This window comes from Pteronotus mesoamericanus, unplaced genomic scaffold (assembly GCF_021234165.1).
Source record: "Pteronotus mesoamericanus isolate MK-2021 breed Mesoamerican mustached bat unplaced genomic scaffold, CSHL_Meso_final scaffold_174, whole genome shotgun sequence".
Classification (NCBI taxonomy): domain Eukaryota; kingdom Metazoa; phylum Chordata; class Mammalia; order Chiroptera; family Mormoopidae; genus Pteronotus; species Pteronotus mesoamericanus.
The window spans coordinates 36233292-36253379 of record NW_026555309.1 but is presented as its reverse complement, the minus strand read 5'-3'; the positions used below and the strand labels follow the sequence as shown (position 1 = coordinate 36253379).

The 20088-nt window shown below is 46.1% G+C and overlaps 1 protein-coding gene across 1 annotated transcript in view; it reads right to left on the bottom strand.

Annotated features, from left to right (window-relative positions):
- The window catches only part of FER1L6 (fer-1 like family member 6), a 94277-nt gene that overhangs the window by 18236 nt on the left and 55953 nt on the right, over positions 1-20088 (bottom strand). The window contains exons 22-31 of the mRNA XM_054590092.1: positions 14994-15104; positions 14587-14748; positions 13244-13424; positions 11877-12139; positions 10249-10371; positions 8741-8780; positions 7440-7555; positions 6298-6429; positions 5233-5358; positions 1893-2020 (exon numbers count right to left, since the gene is read on the bottom strand). Of these exons, the coding sequence (XP_054446067.1) occupies positions 1893-2020; positions 5233-5358; positions 6298-6429; positions 7440-7555; positions 8741-8780; positions 10249-10371; positions 11877-12139; positions 13244-13424; positions 14587-14748; positions 14994-15104 (1382 nt within the window). The remainder of the gene's footprint in view (positions 1-1892; positions 2021-5232; positions 5359-6297; positions 6430-7439; positions 7556-8740; positions 8781-10248; positions 10372-11876; positions 12140-13243; positions 13425-14586; positions 14749-14993; positions 15105-20088) is intronic.

Here is a 20088-nt window from a genome sequence, read left to right as displayed (position 1 = left end):
CTGCGGTTATTAAGAAAATGGGGAACCACTAAAGCCTGCAGACAGGTACCCCCTCAGGCTGATGCAGAGGGACAGGGTCCCCTTAAATCCCACTGAAAACTGACTGGAGATTCGTCCATCCATCTGTCTATTCATTCACTCATCACTCATGCATTCACTCATTCATTCCACAAACACTTCTTCTCCATGTGCTCCATGCCAAGCCCTGTCCTATGGGCTGTGGACGTGGCATTGAACGGACTAGACCAGGGCCCTGCTCAAGCGGAGTTTACGTTCTAGTGGGGAGATGGGAGGTGGCAAATAGACACCCAAACACACCAACTCATGCCGGAGGCTAGAAAAGCAGGCGAGGCGCCAGGGGTCGGGGCACACCCTGTGGCCCCTCACACAGGGGTGAGGCCCCGAAGGGGCGGTCCCCAGCCCCGGGTCAGGCCCAGGCCCCCGTGCTCTCCCTGCTGGCACGCTGCCGGGCTCCGCCAGCCGCTTCTGTCCCCGAGCAACCATCAAATAGCCATCCAAGAAAGCGTCCACGTGTGGAAGGTTTCTGGAAGAGTCTCTACAGTGCCAAGGCAAGAGGGGACATTCCATCGTCCCCTTCTGTTCGTAAGCAGGGGTAATAAAACCAGTCGATTCAGGGCATTGCGGTGAGAGTAGCTAATAAAAAGTGACTACAAAGCACTTGGCAAAATGAAGTGCTAGTGACATCAACAGCAGATAATGCCAAAGGTCACCCCAGGATGAGGGAAGCGAGGGTGTGTGTCCCAGGCATCGTTTTAATCACTCTCATAAAACTGAACAGGCAAAATCATTTATGCCCTCATTTCCTCGGGAGCAGTAAAGTTATGAGTCTGGTGCTGATCAAATGTCAGAGGGTCCGAAGAGATCACAAATGTGTAAGTGAATTTAAATAAGGTTGATGGAGATTTCATCCCAAATCTCTTGTTACTCAGAAAAAATATTGAATACACTTAAAATGCATCCATTGCTAAAACGATGATAAAGGGAGAGAGGAAGACAATGTGTTCTGAAAGTCTCCCACGGGCTAGCAAGACAATGGGCAAGGTGATGAGTATTTAATCTCCTAACTGACGCCTGAGAGCCTAGTGTCACTGTTGTTGCCTTGCAGATGAGGAAAGCTGGGATCAGAGAGGTTAAGCCACCTGCATAAAGTCACACAGCCCATATGTGTCAGAATGAAACCCACGTCTGCTTGACTCCAATGTTAACAGCGGCCAGGGGCACCGTCCAAGCAGGGAACACGAATGTGGGACACTCCTGTCGGGAGACAAGCGGGGGGGTAGGGTTCCTGTGGCCTGGGGAACACCTGCTTCACCGGCACCTGCGCAAATGCCAGGCTTTTCCAAACATGTTGCAGGAAAACAAAGCACGCATGGGGGATGGGGTTCAACTTTTTTTACTTGAGCGGCCACCTCAAGCGAGGGGCAAAATGATATGATGGGGCAGTCCCTTCGGTAGGAGACAAGACCAAAGGTCTGGCCCCTTCTTCACTCATGAGCTCTGTGAACCTGAATGCATGCCTAAACCTGTCTGGGCCTTGGTGGCCTTGTTTGTGAAAGGGAAACCTCTCTGTCCAGATGCAGGAGACTGAATTTAGGAAAGATTAAGATCTAGGAAAATCATTATTGGAAAACTACAGGCATGAAAGTTACCATGTACCACTTTGTACCTGAAGGGACCAAGGAAACAATCTGGCCTTTCTCCACCAATGTTGGGTTTGCTTGGCTATTACCAAAAGCAGAAGTCAGCACGGAACCCCCTGCCCCCATTTGCTCAGACGCAAACGTGCACGATACAGCCCACCCCCCACCCCAGGAACACAGCAGGGACAAGTGCAGAGAGGACACGGTATGGCCACCCAGATGGCCACTGACCTTCCAAATACTGGGTTCAGCTGTTTGGGGATGTATTTGTCTCGGTCTTTGATCTCCGTTTTGCCAAGCTTGACCACGATGTAGGGATCCGATTTGCCATCTGGATCAGCTGGGCTAAGATTAAATGCCTGGGAAGGAGAGAGGAAATGCCCTTGGTCCAGTGGCCCTCAACACTCGCTGCACCCTGGGCTCCCCTGGGAGTTTTACAAAAATATGCCTGAGTTCCATCATCAGGTATTCCGACTTAATTGGCCCTGGGCTTTGGGATTTTTAGAAGCTCCCTTGATGATTCTAATATGCAGCCAAGGTTAAAAGCCACTGCGTTAACCTCTCCATTTTGCTGTTAAAAGAAGAGTTATCAGCTTTGCCAAAGTTCACTTTCTCCGGAGTCGTCTCCCCAGTGGAAAGCGGCACTTGGCACAGGGAAATGAGAGATATGCTGGGCCAGGAGGCAGAAGGCATGAATTGGAGTTCTGGTTCTAAGTAGTCTGAGATCTGTCTGTAAAATCATAGCACGGACACCCCCCACCCCCACCCTCCACCCAAGGCTCCTCCCAGAAGGAACATGCTCTGAATCCATGGCCTCGTCACCCCTGCATTTAGCACTGACTGGTTGAGTTAAGTCTGATACTGGACAAGCTGGGCCATAGACCATCACAAGAAAACACTTTCTAAGAGAAGGCTGGGGTAGGGGGCCTGCGAGGAATGATACTGGAAACATGGAGAAATTCTGTAGACATGAGAGCTGAGGAGTGAGAAACAATCCTGTATTCAGCACACAAAGCTATATTCCCAAGGATGTTCATTAGAATATTGTGTAATAGCCACGTTTGTAAACAAGCCACATGTCAATTACTTAAGGGGAAACTTAATCCAAAATAGTCCCTTCCCCTTTTCCTCTCATCACGTCACCCAGCTTTAATCATCCACGTGGCAGTTTTCCCTGACATCTGTCTTATTTATCTGTTCCTTTGTTTATGTTTCATACATTCTTAATCCTCCGCCACCGCTATCTAGTATGTCCTCTCCAAGAGAGCAAGGGCACTGTTTGTCTTGTTCATTATATTATCTCTAGGACCTCAACTATGGCCTTATATTTGTTGCATGAATGAATAATTGAACACTAACATTAATTCAGAAAAACACTAAGTGGCTACTAAGAAGAATGAGGAAGACCTATATGTACTGATCTGGGAAAATGTCCAAGTTATAGTATTAGCTAAGAAAAGAAAATAGAAGATCAATATGTAATGTATCAAGCAGGACTCTATTATATAAATACCTGAGTGGAGTTGTAGACAAGTGGAAATAGATATAGATTTATTTACATATACATAAAAAATGAGTTATTTCTGGGGTAGAATTATAAAGGTGGAAAGATTTTTCTTTATGTAACTTTAAAGTAGCATTATTTTTTACTTTGTTGGTGTTTTATTAAATTAAAAGGTTTTAAGTTAACTTATTATATAGTTAATTGATCACATCTTAGTGTGAGAGAGTAAACCACCCAATCACTATTACTAGAAACGCTCTTGAAAAGTATGGACCATCCACAATGGGAGTGAATTTATCCTACATCCTGCAACCCAGGGCTGCCACCCCCTGACTCATTTGTTCAAGTCCTGTGTGTCCTCAGGTTCCAGCCCAAGCCCTGCCTCCTCCGCGCTGCTTCCTGAGCAGGAACCTGATCTATGTTCCTGGCCTTTGTCTAAAGGGCATTGGACACATAAAAGTGTACTGTGGGCGTTTGCTGAACGAATCAATAAATAACGATAGTTCCCCAGTCTCTGCCGTCCAAACACTTTCTCCCTCTCCCTGTGCTGCTCATACCCTCTCCTCCCGGGTTCCCTAGGGTCTGCCCCACACACCGTGGTTCTGCAGGGTTTTCTGTGGAAGGAGGAAAGGTGTGGGGCATTACGTTTAGAAAATGCTCTTAAAGATTCAACAGCTAAGTAGAGTCCTTTGCTTCTTGAATTCTCAGAGCCTTAAATGTTCTAATGAGCTTTGCGAACCTCAGGGGTTGGTGGAGGGGAAAAAAAATACTACATGCACCATTCTCAAATTTATTTGTACATATGGTCTGTTTCTAAGAAATGCTTATCAATCATGTCACCCAAGGCACTTCCCAAGACATGAGTGACCTCCTGAACACAATGTAGAAAAGGTTAGCCTAAACTATCCTGTGGCTGGGTGTTTAGAATAGACTACCCGGCGTGGCCAGTGATTCTTTACAAGCACGTCTCATCTCAACATCCCTAGCGAGCAGAACACACCTGGCGCATGGTGGGCGTGGCGACGATGATGAAGGAAACATGAGAACGGCACAGTGGAGAGCGGGACATTTACTCCTCCCTTAGCATTAAAGGATTTGTTTTTGACTTACGTTTCATACATGTATTTAAAAAGAGGATGCAGGCAATGTATGCAAGGAGTTAATATAAAACAAGACTACTACAATCAAATAAGATTATGAAAATCAGCTCCAAGTTCGGGAGATGAAAACAAATCCACGAACCACAAAGGTTCAGCAGACAATTGCGTTGAGTGAGACTCAGGTCTGGCCTTGAGCGCCCTGGCAATCAGGCCCCAAAGTTTCACAATTAAAGTTTACCGCTTTCCTATTCAGAAAGTGGGAAGCCCAGGGCAGAGAATGTTTCTCTCAGAAATACATTCACAGTGAGATGTCCGACCGCCACAGCGCGGAGGCCCAGTCGTGCGGGAGGAGGGGAGGATGTCACAGTGGCAGCTGCCCTGTTCGTCTTTCTAACAGTCTGGCCTGCGAGCTTCCTGTTTCCGGCCTATTTGGTTTTCTTCCCAGTGAGCAGGCAAACCCAGAGAGCAAATAAAGCTACACAAATAAAGCCTGGGAAGCCAGCAACAAATGTCCAAGTCACCAACCAAACTTCATATGCCTTGTTGTTGACTGAACTGTGTCCTCTCAAGATTCCTCTGTGGAAGCCCTAAGCCCCAGGGTGGCTGTATTTGGAGACAGGGCATTTAGGGAGGTAATTAAGGTTAAAGGAGTCTTAGGGGCGGTGCCCTAATCCATTAAGACTAGTGGCCTTATAAGACAATGAAGTGATACCAGATATCTGTCTCTTTGGATATGCCCACACAGGCAAGGCCATGTGAGGACACAGCAAGAAGGTGGCCACCTGCAAGCCAGGGAGAGAGGCTTCCCTAGAAACCAACCCTGACGGCACCGGGATCACGGACTCCCAGCCTCCAGAACTGTAAGGATATTAACACCTGTTATTGAAGTTACCCGGCCTGTAGCATTTTTGTTATGGCAGCCCAAGCAGACGAAGACAGCCCCCGAGAGTAAACCAGGAGAGCTCACCGCCACAATGTACACCCTGATCAGGACTTTGACGGGGTGGTTGGGTGGGATCCCTTGCTGGATTCTCAGCTGTCCTCTGTCCTCAGTGCTGGAGTCCTCGGGGCTTTTGTAAATGCAGAAAGAGCCCTGGAACCACAAAGCACAATGTAACCCATTGAAACGAGATGGTCCCATGTCCCACCAAAAGCCATAGAGGGCATAATACTGGGAAAATGAGCATCACCGGGGGCCCAACAGGACCCCCCCCACCCGGGATGGCACGCCCCTTGCCCTCTGGGAGTCCTCGGGAAATTCACACAACCTGCTTGCGTCTGGGCCTCCTCATGGTCCACCAGAGGATCAGTGCTGGCAGAGCACCACCTCCCCACAGGGCTGTTCCGTGAGGAACACGGATGGGAACATCAGAGGGGATGCTGGGTGCCTTTGACACGTGGGTGCCAAGCTCATGTTTTTTCCCGTTATCTCATTCAATCCTGACTGCAGTATTTCGATTTTCAGGTGCTGTAACCAAGGCTTTGAGAGGCCAAGTGCTGCTCAGGATCATGCTGCTAGAGCCAGTTAGTATTATAACTAGGCTCAAAATCTACATCGGCAAACTGCAACACCCACGCTATTTCCAATACACAACACTGCATATAAAGGACCCGGCATGCGGTAGGTTCATTAAGTGTCCGCTGCTGCTTTGTAATGCTGATGCCGTACCTCTGCCAGGTGAAGGGTCTGTGTTATTTGATCAGTTTAATCATCTATCTGGTAGATGTGTATAACTTACACATTTCATAGGTCAGCAGTGGGAAGAGCACAGTAAACTTCACTGATTCTTTAATGTAACAACTCTCTCTCCTTATCTTCCACTAGACTGAGTTCCAACGCACTTCAGTGGCCATGAACCACATCTCTCAAAACACTGGTGCTGGGTCTTGTGAGGTTCCAGAGAGGATCGTGTATAAAGGTGTAGGATTTTCCTTATACACATCCCACATCACAATCCCATTAATAGAACTGAGTCGTATCTGAAACCTGTGGACGGGAGAACCAGGTGAAAGAGCTAACCCTGGAACTTGCCTTAAACTTTCCTATGACTCGGTCTCCATCGAGGCCATGGTCATCTTCCGTAGACTTGCCTCTGAAGAGCTCAAAGGTTTTCACCCAGTCTTGAAAATTATTAAATTCACTCTCGAGGTCGCCATCGTATATCTTCAGGGAAAAGGGAGAAGAGTATGTTCAGACAAAGGAAAAAAGGACCAGGCTTGATTTAATGAGAAATGCCAAGATTCTCCAAAGCCAGGCTTGCTATACACCCCTTGGAAAAAGCTAGAGGCTGTTGTTAATTTATCTTTAGCAAAATAAGAAATATGATTGACTCAGCATTCCAGGATCTAACTATCCGTCTAAAATTTATAAAACATTTTTGATAAACTCTAAAATTCCAAAAAGTATAGCTAAACCAAAAATATAAATATATAATATAAAATATAAATATGACAAACATTTTAATAGCTAATTGATATCATTGGTTTTTGGATATAGACTATCATAGTTTGAGGACATTCAAATCAACATGTGCTCATTAAGCATCTAATTATCACCACACATAAAGTTACAAAATATTTGTTTTGATTATAATACATATAGACATGAGTTTTCCAGGTGGGAAATTATATATACACTTTAGAAATGCAAAATTGAATTGAGTTTTAGGTTTGGTAATATAATCAAATCACTTATTCAAATTTTCTCTTAAAATTACATATCTAAATTTGTTACCTACATACATAATTTTCATACTCCCAGTTTTCACATCCATCCATATGCCTCTCGCTAATAGCCTCTGGCTAATGTAAAAGTTGGTCTGACAGGTCTGCCTTTAGTCAGAGTTGAAAGTCCTGCCATTCTGAAGGTGTGCACATCTGCGTGGTGAGGTCAAGCCCCAAGAGGTGCGCTCGTACACTGTCAGTCACCTTGCTGGGCCCTGGCTTACCCAAGTAAGTTATGCCTCTTTTTAATATGAAGACAGAGAAAATGGAAAATTAGCAAACACCATTGCCTTGGCTTACATGCTTGTTAAAGCTTTATTCCTCTGCATCGATGATTATAATAAAATAAGTTAGTGCAGACAAAGGCATGGCTAGGATTGATGGAAGCACCAAGAACCCCCTTCTGAGCTTCCCACCCCGTCCATGGGGGTGATGGCTGTGTTCACATACCTTCAAGACGGCCAGATTGGGGATTTCATCTTCTTTGACTTTCTTCTTGAGCAATTTGTCTTTCTTCTTCTTCGGGCCTTCTTCTATATTCACCACTACCTCATCTGGTTTTGCCTCTGTGGATATTTAGTGGAAATTGTTAGACTTCTCATGGCCGTTGAGACGAGAAGAAACAAAGTCAAGCTCCCTCTTTCCCTTTGCTCTGGCAAGTGTCATGACACTTCTTTTCAAAAAGAAATAGTAACATTTTGCTGTAGGACTTTTATAGTCTGTGCACTACAGAACCAGAAGAGATGCCTCTCACATAGTAACGCAATGTCAACAGTTTTGCTGGCCTGTCCTGGTATATGTAAGAATTCCTTACATGAGGCACAGAGATGGGGAAATAATTTGCTCAGTCATCCAACTAGGAAAGAACAGACCCAGGATGGACTGACTCCAAAGCTTTGAGTTACATTCCCTCTCAGATCTGTTTAGGAACTTGATGTTCATCTTGTTTAATAACCTGAGGCTCAAATATGTTAAGGGTCTTGCACAAAGTAAGAGAGATTACGAAGTCATTTTTTTTAGGTGCAGGCTCTAGAGATAAACTGCCTGAGACAGGCTTCTAGCTCTGTTATTTTCTAACTGTGCAAACCTGGGCAAGTTACTCAACCCCTTCATATCTCTGTTTCATCATCTGCAAAATGAAGACAGTACTCTTTATGTCAAGAGATGGCCTCAGAATGAAATATGCTAATTAGGAGTGGTCTGAGGAACTGAACCTGACTCTGGTTTTCTTCCGTCAGCGTCACTTGAAACAGCAATTAGCCACTTGGTGTTACTGCTGTTTTTAGGCCAAGGCCTTCTTGGCTTGATTCAAGTTGGCAGTCGTTTCTGATCCCAGGCCTCTTTCATTTGATTTCTGCCAACTCAGATCCACCCAATCCTTGTAAACTGAGTTTTAGAAGCTAAATCCAGGTCACCTCTATTAAAGTTTATCATGTTGGCTTTGGCCTGTCATCCCAGCTCACTTCTATTTTTACTCTGCTGTTTCTACATTAAGATTGTCAATGTAGGGACATGAGCCAAAGGGTTGATTTCAGCCCTGAACCAGATTCAGGAGACCTGAGATCTGGTCCCAGTCCAGCTCAAATCAGCAACATGACCTTTTTAAAGTGCTGGCATCTTCCTGAGATTGGTTCCACATTTGGAAAACAAGGGAATACAGCTCTAACGGACCTCCCATGTCTTCCATGTTGTACTTCTCTCACCCAAATGGCCTTCTCCTATGTTCAGATGTCCCCAGGACAGCTACTTACCTGTATTGCCTTTTTTGTCTTTGGGATTTCTCTCCTTTTCCTTTGAGAAAAGACAGAGACAAGCTTATCAGCACTGTCATGCCTCATTTATTAATCCTGACTGCTAAGAGTTCTAATTCAATTGTCTCAGGCCTTTGCATTCTCAGAGAGGCCTTTTTTGTTTGTTTGTTTTATCCTCACTTGAGGACATTTTCTCATTGCTTTTAGAGAAAGAGGAAGGGAGAGACAGAAACATCGATTGGTAGCCTCCCATATGTCTCTGGACCAGGGATTGAACCTGCAGCCTAGGTATGTGACCTAACCAGGCTTAAATCCTCAACCTTTCAGTTATGGGACAACACTCTGACCAACTAAGTCATGCCAGCCAGGGCAGAGATGCCACTTTAAAAGAGTATTTAGACAGTCCCTAAGTTAGCCCCCTAATGAAGCCTCACTGTAAACACCTGAGACCCAAGGGCAGTGAGAGGCCCTGCCCTAGACAAAGGTGCCCACACATGCAAGGAAAGTGCCATCAAGCTGTAGACTCCCTTGCCTCCATGTGCAGCCTTCTCTCAGCCACTAGGAAAGCAACCCCTCTTCCTACTACTTTTCCACTTCCCTGGAGCATCACCTCAGTCTGATGCCTACGTCTGTAGCTCTGAGTTTTACCTGCTGGCATATTTGGCTGTTGGGTTGGTCCCACGGACTTGGGAGGTGAGTGGAGAAAGAAGGGCTGACCACTCCCCCAAAATGGTGTGTCCATTGTCCATTACAACAAAAGGAGAGAGGTCAGAGACAGAGACTAACATTTGGTTTGTTTATTTAACTATATATCAATCTTCATGGATAATCCTAGATGAAGAAACTATGGTCTTTCCGAACTCAAGAGTCAGAAGACTTTCTATTCAGTTACATACAGTGATATCTGACTAATTTTCCTTTCCTTTCGTCTCAGGGATGAGACGTCTTAACAAATTCAGCCACTGAGTTTTGGTTTCATTTCCAGACCCGCTCCCTACTGGTTTTCTGCCTTATCACTTGATCCCTTCCTTGTTCCATGCCAGTGCTCTAGCAACGCACTGATCATTCCCATTTGCTAAGGCCAAGACCTCTGCCTTTACTTGGATAGATTCCCATCCTGCCAGAGACCTGGAGCCCTTTAAACTGGGTATCTCCAGGTGGACCAGAAGCCCCAATCACTGATGCCCACCTTTGCTGAGACCCCATTTCTCCTAGTTGGACCTCCCTGAGTCTGCCTGGTGGGCAGATTCTCCAGATGCCATACTAGACTGAACATCCTATCAGCATTTACAACAGAGCTGGTATCTCCAGCCAGAGGTTGGTGATGCAGCAAGTCTGGATCCCTGGTCCTTTCAGGCTTTGAACCCTTCTGCAGTTAACAGAATTGCACCTGAGTAGGGCCTACCTATAGTAGAATTTGAAAGAGAGGATAATGTGGGATCGGAAAGGTGATGGTAGAGACAACTTTCTCATCAAGCCCCCTGACTGTGACAGCCAGGGGTCTCTACCTTCTGTGCTGTCTTCAGGGAGGCATAGTATTTGGACCACCAGTCAATGACGTTTTCTGCAGATTCATCCGCTATGGTCCTCTTTCTCCTTTTGGTAGACCTCCGGGAAGGTTTCCTGGCATCCTGGCAAAAGATGAGGACGGACTGTTAGTGAGGCACCATGGACCCTCATAGATCCGCGTGGATCTGCTGGTGGTTGACTGGTTTCCTGAAAAAAGAGCACACAGGTGCACTCTGGGAAGCAGATGGAAGCGCTGGCAGGTTTTGTGGCTGTAGCTCTCTGTAGCACTTCAATAAATGAAAGTTTAATAATCTGTTCTTTCATTCATTTGTTTATTCAGCAAACACTTATTGAACAGAGGTAAGATACTGTGCTTGACTTTGGGGATGTAATGGGATTTAGACACAATCCCCATATTTGAGAAGCTTAGAATTTAGGAGGGGAGACAGGCTTATGATACAATGTGATGCAGTGAACAGGGCACTCGTTTCAGACAGACCTGGCTTATAAGTCATTAAGCAATTAATACAAATTTGGGACAATAGTTTCTGCCTACATCCTTGTTGTGAGGATTAAGTGACGTAATATAGACAGTTCTCCTTTAACATCATTTATGATTTGAATGGGTGCAAACAAATGATACCTACCACCTAAGTGATGGGAGCTGGAGAGACAGCAATACATGTTTGGCAGGGACGCCATATTTGTGGGGGAAGGCAGCTGTCCTATTGGCAGAGGCTGTCTGTGAGAGACGTATCGTGTACCCAGTATCTGTTCACGCTCTCAGGCACACCGTGAGTCCCTACTTACGCATGTGCCATGCACTCTAGCAAATGTAGGGGATACAGAGATGTTTAAGAACACTATCTTTGACCTAACGGGGCCCACAGTTCATGGTAGCAACAAACACCTAAACTAAGAATTTTAACATAAAATGGCAGGTGGCATGCTGGTGGGAGGAAGAGGACCCCTCAAAGGCCATAGGGAGCCTGGATGAGATGGGAGTGGCCTGAGCAAACATCCATCAATCTATGTTACTCTGCTTTTTATTTCAGCCTTTGCCATTTGCTGGGCAAACGATCTCTTAGGACTTTCCTAAAATTGCCTTCTTCTTTAAGTCAATTGATGCACCAGGATATGTTACTTAAACTTATGACACAGAAAGATAAATCACCTCCTTGGCTTACAGTTCTCTGTATGCGTGCCCATCTCCCCTTCCAGCATCTCGGCTAACTGGGGATGAGAAGTCTCACTTCTCATGAACGCACAAGACGCATCCTTTTGTTCCATATAAGCTTGAACAAAGTAGGTTCCAAATACCTGTGGATTAGGTCTGGATGTGGAAACCATTGTCTTTCCAAGCTAATACATTGGGAAAATTTTTTATTCAGTTAAATATTACTGTCCTGTTTGACTAGCACTTTAAGTTCTTATATATTGATTTATCAGATTCTACAACCATGCTGCAAAGTGGATATCAATATCCCCATTTCACAGATGAGGAAACTGATATTCAGAAATGTGAAGTTGCTTGTCAATGGTCACACAGCTGGTAGGTAGGAGGATGAGAGCCTCCAATACAAACTCTAATGAGTCTTGTAAATATGAAGAAGGATTATATTCTGACCTTAGCTTTACCATCCTTTGGTGGCTCCTGGGCTGCAGGTGGGTGTTCAGGCTCCAACATAGGGGACGAGTCAGGAACGTCCACCAGGCCGGGCTGCTGAACCTGGGCAGAGTCGGGTACCACGGTGGCCGGTGGCTCTACATCCACATAAATGTGATCTGTTGGGGGCTCCTGGGAGGAGCTGAGGGGCCCAGAGGGCTCAATGGCTATCAGCGAATCTGAAATAAGCGAAATGAAGACACAGCCGGTCAGGCAAATGGGCTCTGGTACAGGGAGGTCATTCCAGGGACTCAAGACCAGGGGTCAGACAGACCTGGATGCTCATGTGGCAGGTTCCTAGTATCTCAGAACCTCATCTTCCTTATTTATAAAATGACAAAGAAAATGCCCATGTCACTGAGGTCATAAATGAGATCAGGATATAAGACATTGGCTGCTTAATAGGTAATCAATAAATGGTTGTACTCATTACTGATCCTCAGAGTAATTTTAATGAACGGAGGTCATTTATCACAGCATTGTTTGTGGAAGTGGAGAGTCTCGCTTGTCTTTGGAATCTTTTTGTTCCATATAACCTTGAACAAAGTAGGTTCTAAATACCTGTGGATTAGGCCTGGATATAGAAACCATTGTCTTTCCAAGCTAATACATTGAGATAAGTTTCTGTTCAGTTAAATATTGCTGTCCTGTTTGACTAGCACTTTAATTTCCTATACATTGACTTATCCGATTAATATCAGTCAATATATTAATATAAGGAAAAAGGAAAAGTAAAAGTGGAGTGGAAGCAGCAGGCAGCAGTAACAAGCTAATATACACAGAGCAACACAAATAGATCTTAAAACATCGCTTTGATGAAAAGAGTAGGAAGCCAAATGAAGATTATGGCACCATTTCATAAGTGTAAATTAAATGGACTTACATTGTACAAGAACTGGTGGGGGGGCCTACAGTGAGCGGGGGGACTGGGAGTGGGGATAGGGAATAAAGCATTGGGGGGGGGTGGATATAATGAGAAGCTTTGAACAGACCAATGATAATTGTACAGCATCAACTGAGAAGTGCAATAACTCAACTCTGTGCACCTGAGATAGAAAGTGGAGCAAATTACAGTAACACCACGCCAAGAAAAATGCCAGGGAGGGGGGGGGGAGGAGGGAGTTGGAGTAATATTTAAGGAAGACTTCTCAAAGGAGTTGACTCTGATGCCATTCTTAAAGTAAGACTCTAGCAGCTAAAGAAGACAACATGGGATTCGAGGAGCAAATTCTTCAGAAAAATCCAGTTGACCAGGGGTCCCTCTGTGAGGGTCCCCTAGCAGACGGCTCTGCAGTCTGCAGCCCTGGAACCCAGGAGAAGTGTCCTACCTTGCCCAGCTTGGATTCCATCCACCTGTGAGGTGAGGGCAAGGGGCTCCCTGGATTTACACAAGAACTGCTTCAAGCAGTTGACGGTGTAGGTGCCCACCAGGGTGCTCCTGCCGAAAGCTCTCCAGTCCACCACGCAGATGCTCAGGGGCGGGTGCAGCAGCTCGTTCTCTGGCAGCTCCTGGGGGGAGAGGCGAGGATGAAGGGGGGCCCTGCCTGGGCAGAGCCTGGCTGCCAGTGCCCTGCTGAGGGCAGGACCAAAGTCAGCCAGACACACCTCCTCCCTCTGTCCCTGCCTTGTCATTCTGTTTTTCCAGGCCACCCCTGCAGCTTGCCAGAAGTCTAGAGCATAGCCTTCCCAAGCCAAGGAGTAATGACCCAAAACGTGAAGAGTGGCACTAGCAGTTCATCCCAGCTTTGTATTGCAAAAATCACACACTTCCAGATGGCAGCAGTTTTAGTCCTTATTTTGTCATTATTCACCAGAACTCTCATCTCAAATAGATGTTCACCCAGGCCCAGGGTATAACAAGGAGCCATCTAAAATGAAGCTGAGGGTGGGGGGCCAGCACCCTGCCCGCTTGTTTCCCCAGGGCCTCTGCTGGAAGCTCAGCAAAGCTTGACATGAAATGTTTGCACACATGATGCACATCCTTTAATTCCAGTCTCTGCTGATTTAGCATATGCATCCGTTGGCACTGACTACATTGAACAAGGCACACTCTTCCCAATTAGCTCCAAATCAGAGCACAAAAAAGTATGCTGAAATATTGAAACAAAAGCACAAATGCCAAAGAAAATCACTCTAGAAGCACAAATTCACATGTAAGCTACTGCCATTTTATGCACAAAAAAATATTTTTGAATTTAACCGTCAAAATGAGTTTTGTGACGGTATCTTCTAAGCCAGTGGCTCTCAAATTTCAGACTGTATAGAAGGGCTCGTTAAGCCAGAGCTACCTGGGCCCCAGCCCCGCTCCCCCTGCTCTCCTGTGCCCCCGCCCCCCGCCCTGGTTCTGATTCACAAAGTGTGGGGCATGGTCCTGAGAATTTGCATTTCTAAAAGGTCCCAGGTGACGCTGATGCTAATGAACTGGGGTCTACACTTTGGGAACCACTGTTAACCTGACTGGATGTACTGCGTGATCTAACCTGGATCCTTTCAAAACAAAACGAAACAGCAGCAAAAGTCTATTTTCTCTCAATCTGAACTTCCGGCTCTTCACTCAGACTGTCCTTCCTTGCAGGTGGCAGATACTCGCAAACTCTAAAAAACCTCCCCAAGCCAAGGCAATCTGTAGGAATGAAGGGTATGAGCTGGTGGGAAAACAAGATGTGCGTACCACTTCGAAAGCGTCGGCCTGGACACTGAAGTTTGGGTTGTTCTTGTAGCTCTGGATCACACAGGACTTGACTCCTCGTCCCCCACACTCGATGAGAACCTGAGGACGATCCACCGAGAGCAGCTGCACCTTCTTCATTTCTCGGACTCCCCAGAAGAGAACCTGAGAAGAGGACCAGCACAGCTGTCACTCGAAGTCCCAGGGCAGAGCCAGCATGCAAGTCCACGTGCTTCCTGAGAACGTCAGTGTGTTCTTCCAGGAAGGGACTGTGCAGTAGCTCGACAGCCCATCTGATCAAACGTGTCTCCTTCCAACCCCACAATTCCCCTCATACAACATATGACCATATTGCAAGGCACTGCCGCTTGTTAGTCCCCAAATCAACTCAACCTTTCCCTGCGCCGTACCTCCACTCGGTATTTACTCAGCACTGGCCGAATGCTGGCAGGAACTGGGTAGATCTGGGCGACATCTGGCAGGTCAATGGAAGGGAGCCCTTGCAGCCCAGCTGAAGGGACCTACCACAAAGAACAAGGGCTGGTTAGACGGACGAGGGCAGGCAGGGAAGGACAGCAGTGCCACACGAGCACCATATCCGTGAGACAGTCAGTATTCACCCAGCCCCTGCATCTGGCAACTATCAATTTGTTCTCTGTATCTATGAGTCTGCTTCTGTTTTGTTTGTTCATTTATTTGTTTTTTAAATTCCATTTATAAGTGAAATTATATGGTGTTTTTCTTCCTCTGAAGGGATTAAGAAAAAAGTAAAAAGTGGTGGTTATAAGAATAGTCACAGGGACGCAAAGTACAGCCTAGGGAATATAGTCAATAACATTGTAATAACTATGTACGGTGTCAGGTGGAGACTAGACTTACTGGGGTGATCACATTATAAGTTATATAAACGTCTAATCGCTATGCTCTATTCCTGAAACTAATATAATATTGCCTTTTGACTATAATTGAAAAATAAAAAACGACCCGTGAATAGAAGGTATATAGAGGCAGACAGATTTCATTTCAGTAGAAGGACATTCTCATAATTAAAACACCTTAATTCCTTGCTGTCGTTCAAATACAGACAGACTGGGTAACGTTGTAGGCAGCAGGTGAGGAATGCGGGAACCAGGAAGGGTCAGTGGGGAGGGCGAGAAGGGCGTGCATGTTTTATGTGTAGCTGGACTTGGTAGTTGATGGAAAGTAGAGAATGAGGGAAAGACAGGGTGTTTCTGGGACAGTCCCACCCCAGTGAGACACATGGGAGTCTGTGTTGCTTTATTTTTTTCACCTCATTGACCTGTTATCACCATCAGCCAAATCATGTAATTGATTAAAACCCTTTCCTCCATAAAAAAGTCATTATTTTAAGAAAACCAACGTTTCCAGCTTAAAATACAACCAAGATGATGCATTTCACCACATTTATTAATTGACGACTGCATTCATTCACAAAGGTAACCCTCATTAATGAGCACTTAATGATGTGCCACAAAATTGATAGGTTAATGAGCTTTCCATAAGCTCACAAGGTAGAGGGGAGAAAAAAGACAAGTAGATAGATTCGTGCGACCTGATGAAATGACATCGGAATGCCAGCAGGGGACCTGGGGCGGCTGAAACGTCAGCCTGGGAAATGCTCTGACGAAGCTTTGTTTTGTGAGGACCAAAAAGGTGATGCCCAGAGTGTTCAACACAGGCCTTGAAGGAGTTCACTATGTGGTGGAGGCTCAGTGACTTTGCCCCCAGCTGAGATGAAAGGTTTTCACAGGGAAATGAGTCCGCCGCTGGCCTAGGAAACTACATAGTGTGTAGTCACTCAGGCATGGGGCCTGGGGAAGATAAGGAATTGCTATGAAGGCAAAATGGTAAGGACTCTGGTCTGAAGCTGACCCTCTGAGACTTAACTACTCCCCATTTTGTGCTGCTATGGGAGATTCCTGCTTAATCAGATAGAACCCACGTCTTAATCAGTGAAACAGAAAATGAAGCCTTTGGAAGGAAGACCTCCAAGGATGAAAAGATGCCACTTCCTGTGCCCTGAGAGTTCACAAACCTGCAGGAGAACAATCACGCTTTGTCAAAATCTCACACACAGGACTTAGAAAGCCCACTACGGAAAGGGTCTTCCTTACTGTGCAGGCCACCCCACGCTGCCTTCAAGGCCTGGCTCAATACGCACATCTTTCAAGGAGCTGTCCCTGATTTGATCCCAGACACTGTCCTTGGCCCATAGCGTGTCCCCTCTAGAAGCTTAGTGCAGAAATTTGCAGTCTGAGCCTGAACACCAGGCTCTGCTATGTGGCCCTGCATGAGTCCCTTTCCCTCCCTGGGTCCCAGATATTGGACCAGAGGATCCCCCCAACCCCTTGGCAGTAGGAGTAAAGGTTGCTTTGGAGGAGGAGGTTCTCCTCACAGGGCGGGTGTTTGTCTGCCTTCACCAAGGGGGCGTGTTTATTTACTTTCCTTCAGCCTCCAAGCCCCTCGAGCAGTGTTCCACCTCCCCAGGGCTCCTGATAAATGTTTATTGGCTGACTGACACATTAGCTCCATATGCCTGCAGAAGCCTAATTGCTCATCAAAACCTGCAAAGCTCAACCGTAGCACTGTTTCTTTTTCACAGACATATTCTTGTTGGCAACGGCAGATGTGGTCAATTTAATTATAAGAAAGCTCGGAAAAAGCAGACAGCAGACACTGCAAATGCCAAGCAGGCTCAGGACAATGAAGCAGCGGAATGAGCCCGACCAGAGAGAGGAGCTGGGAGATGACGGGGTGCATGGCCCACACTGCCGGGTGGTGAAGCGGTGAGCGAAGCAAAGGCGCAGAACAGCTGCGATGGCGGCATAGAGCGGTGCCTACCATCTGTTTGTTTGCTCATCCTGGGGCGGCTGAAACGTCAGCCTGGGAAATGCTCTGACGAAGCTTTGTTTTGTGAGGACCAAAAAGGTGATGCCCAGAGTGTTCAACACAGGCCTTGAAGGAGTTCACTATGTGGCGGAGGCTCAGTGACTTTGCCCCCAGCTGAGATGAAAGGTTTTCACAGGGAAATGAGTCCGCCGCTGGCCTAGGAAACTACATAGTGTGTAGTCACTCAGGCATGGGGCCTGGGGAAGATACGGAATTGCTATGAAGGCAAAATGGTAAGATTGAGGGGTGGGCAGGATAAACTGGCTCAAAAGCCAGAGTGCTCCAATGTCCCAGTAGAGACAAAATGTCCAGGCCTCAACGGAGGTCCAGGTGTAGGGCCAGAACAGGACCTAGGGTGCAGAATTTAAGGAGCTGCCACTCTCAGGGTCATGCATGACAAGCCTGCAAACAATTGACCTTGCCCTAGCCTGAAATAAATAGGAAAAGAGGCAACGTGCTGTCAGACAGAAGAAAACAGTTATTTTGACTGAGGTGAGGGTGGGGAAAGCTTCCTGGAGGGGGCATGTCCTGTTCTGAACTTTGATGATGACGTTTTTCCTAAACAGGTAAGTGGAGTGCGGAGGCTGGGGCGGGCAGGGTGGGGAGACGTTCCCGAATGGGTACCGGCCGGACTCACAGTACAGGAGCACCCCTGAGGGGAGAGGTTGGGGAACTGGGAGCAACCCGGCAGGAACAGGCCGTCGTGCATACAGAGCAATGTGATGAAACGGGAGGCTGAAAAAGCAGCTTGAAGACAAATTTTGGGAGACCAGAAATGCCAACCTATGGAAATTTGACATTCTCCTCCGGGCCAGATCTTTCCTTTCGTGAGCTATAAAGAGTTAGGCAAAAAAAAAGAGTTCATGGTCAAAAACCTTTGGAGCTGGTTAGATCTCCTTGGAGTCTGCACCATGGTGATGGGCATTTCCGATCTCCAGGAGGGAGATACTATGAGCAGTTCCCGGATTTGCTTTTCGGTGACTTGGAGGGGCTGTGTTTGGCATTATTAAAAGCAGACGTTGGGGAGTGTTTCTGGAGTTAATAAGAAGCTGTGGATGATTTTTGAAGGAGAGAGCAGTAATTGTACAACTTGTGTTCTGGAAGGACCGTGGAGGGTAAAGTGAAGAAGAAAAGGGCAGGAAGCCGAAATACCAGGAAGGAAGCCAATACAACAATCCTGAGGAGAAGCGGAGTCTATGAAGACAGGGAAAATGGAAGCTATTCACAGAATGGGCTTGGCCTGGCTGGAGACAGAAATAGAGACTGAAGAATTAAAGCTGAGTGTGAACTTCCACAGCAGAGAGTCTGGAATAACAGTGGGGCTCTGAGCCAGGACTGGAGTAATGGCGGTGGTGGGGAGGAGGCAGCCAGATTGGGCAGGGGAGGGAAATAGACATACCAAATGCAGCCTGGGGCCAGGAAATACCAACGTACTGCATCCTTTCTCCGAGACAGGGAAGCGTCTCAGGAAAGGCGATGGAGAGGCCGGGTACACCATCCGCAGATGAAAACCAAGAGCAGCTGGGGACAAATGAAGGCATTTTCCAGCTCTCGTCTCTCAGCATGTACGAGATCCACATGCTAAGGCAGCTGCGCTGATGATTAAATTACGTTTTGAACAAGTAATCAAAGAGGAGTCCTAATGGAGCACCCTAATGAATTTTATCTCTTAGGTTGCTTGCCTCTGACAATGCCTCCTTTATTAACTCAGCTGTCAGGAAGCTCAGCGCGGAGGAATGAGGGAAGAGGAGAGGCAGACCACGGTGTGGAGAGAGCCCAGCCCTCCGAGGGCCTGTAGGGATCAGCAGGTCCAGCCCCGCAGTGACAGATTAGGAGACTCACGTTCATGGCACTTCAGGAAGCTTCGTGTAATGGAAAGAGCAGTGGACTGAATCTAATTCAGTTAACCTTGAGCCTCAGCTTTTCAGCTGCCTTTTTTTTTAAAAAAAAAAAAGTTAAATGTATTGGGGTAACATTGGTTAATAACATTATGTAATTTCCAGGTGTGCAAGATTATAATTTGACATCTGTGTACTCTATTGCATCCTCCCCATCCAAAGTCTTGTTTCCTTGTTTTACCATATATTTTATAGAACTACCATATGATCCAGCAATCACTCTTCTGGGTATTTATATAAAATATATAAACACTTATTTGTAAAAATATATATCCCTCTATGTTCACTGAAGCTTTTTATTCACAATAGCCAAGATATGAAAACAACCTAAAAGTCCTTGGACAGATGATTGGATAAAGAAGATGTGGTGCGTATATAATGGAATACTACTCAGCCATAAGAAGATGGACTATGGCCACTTGCAACAACATGGATGGATCTTGAGACTATTACACTAACTGAGATAAGTCAGATGGAAAGAGACAAAAACTGAGTGATTTCATTCATATGTGGAATATAAAACAAAAAGGAACAAACTAACAAAACGAGCCTCAGCTTTCCAACGTGTAAAATGGGAGCCTTGACTGGATTTAGCTTCTCAAGTCAGTCGCTCCTCTACTACTTTTACCACCTGTACTGTTATCCAGCAAATGTCATTAGATACAGTTTTGTTTTAAAGAATGAAACTCTCACGTTG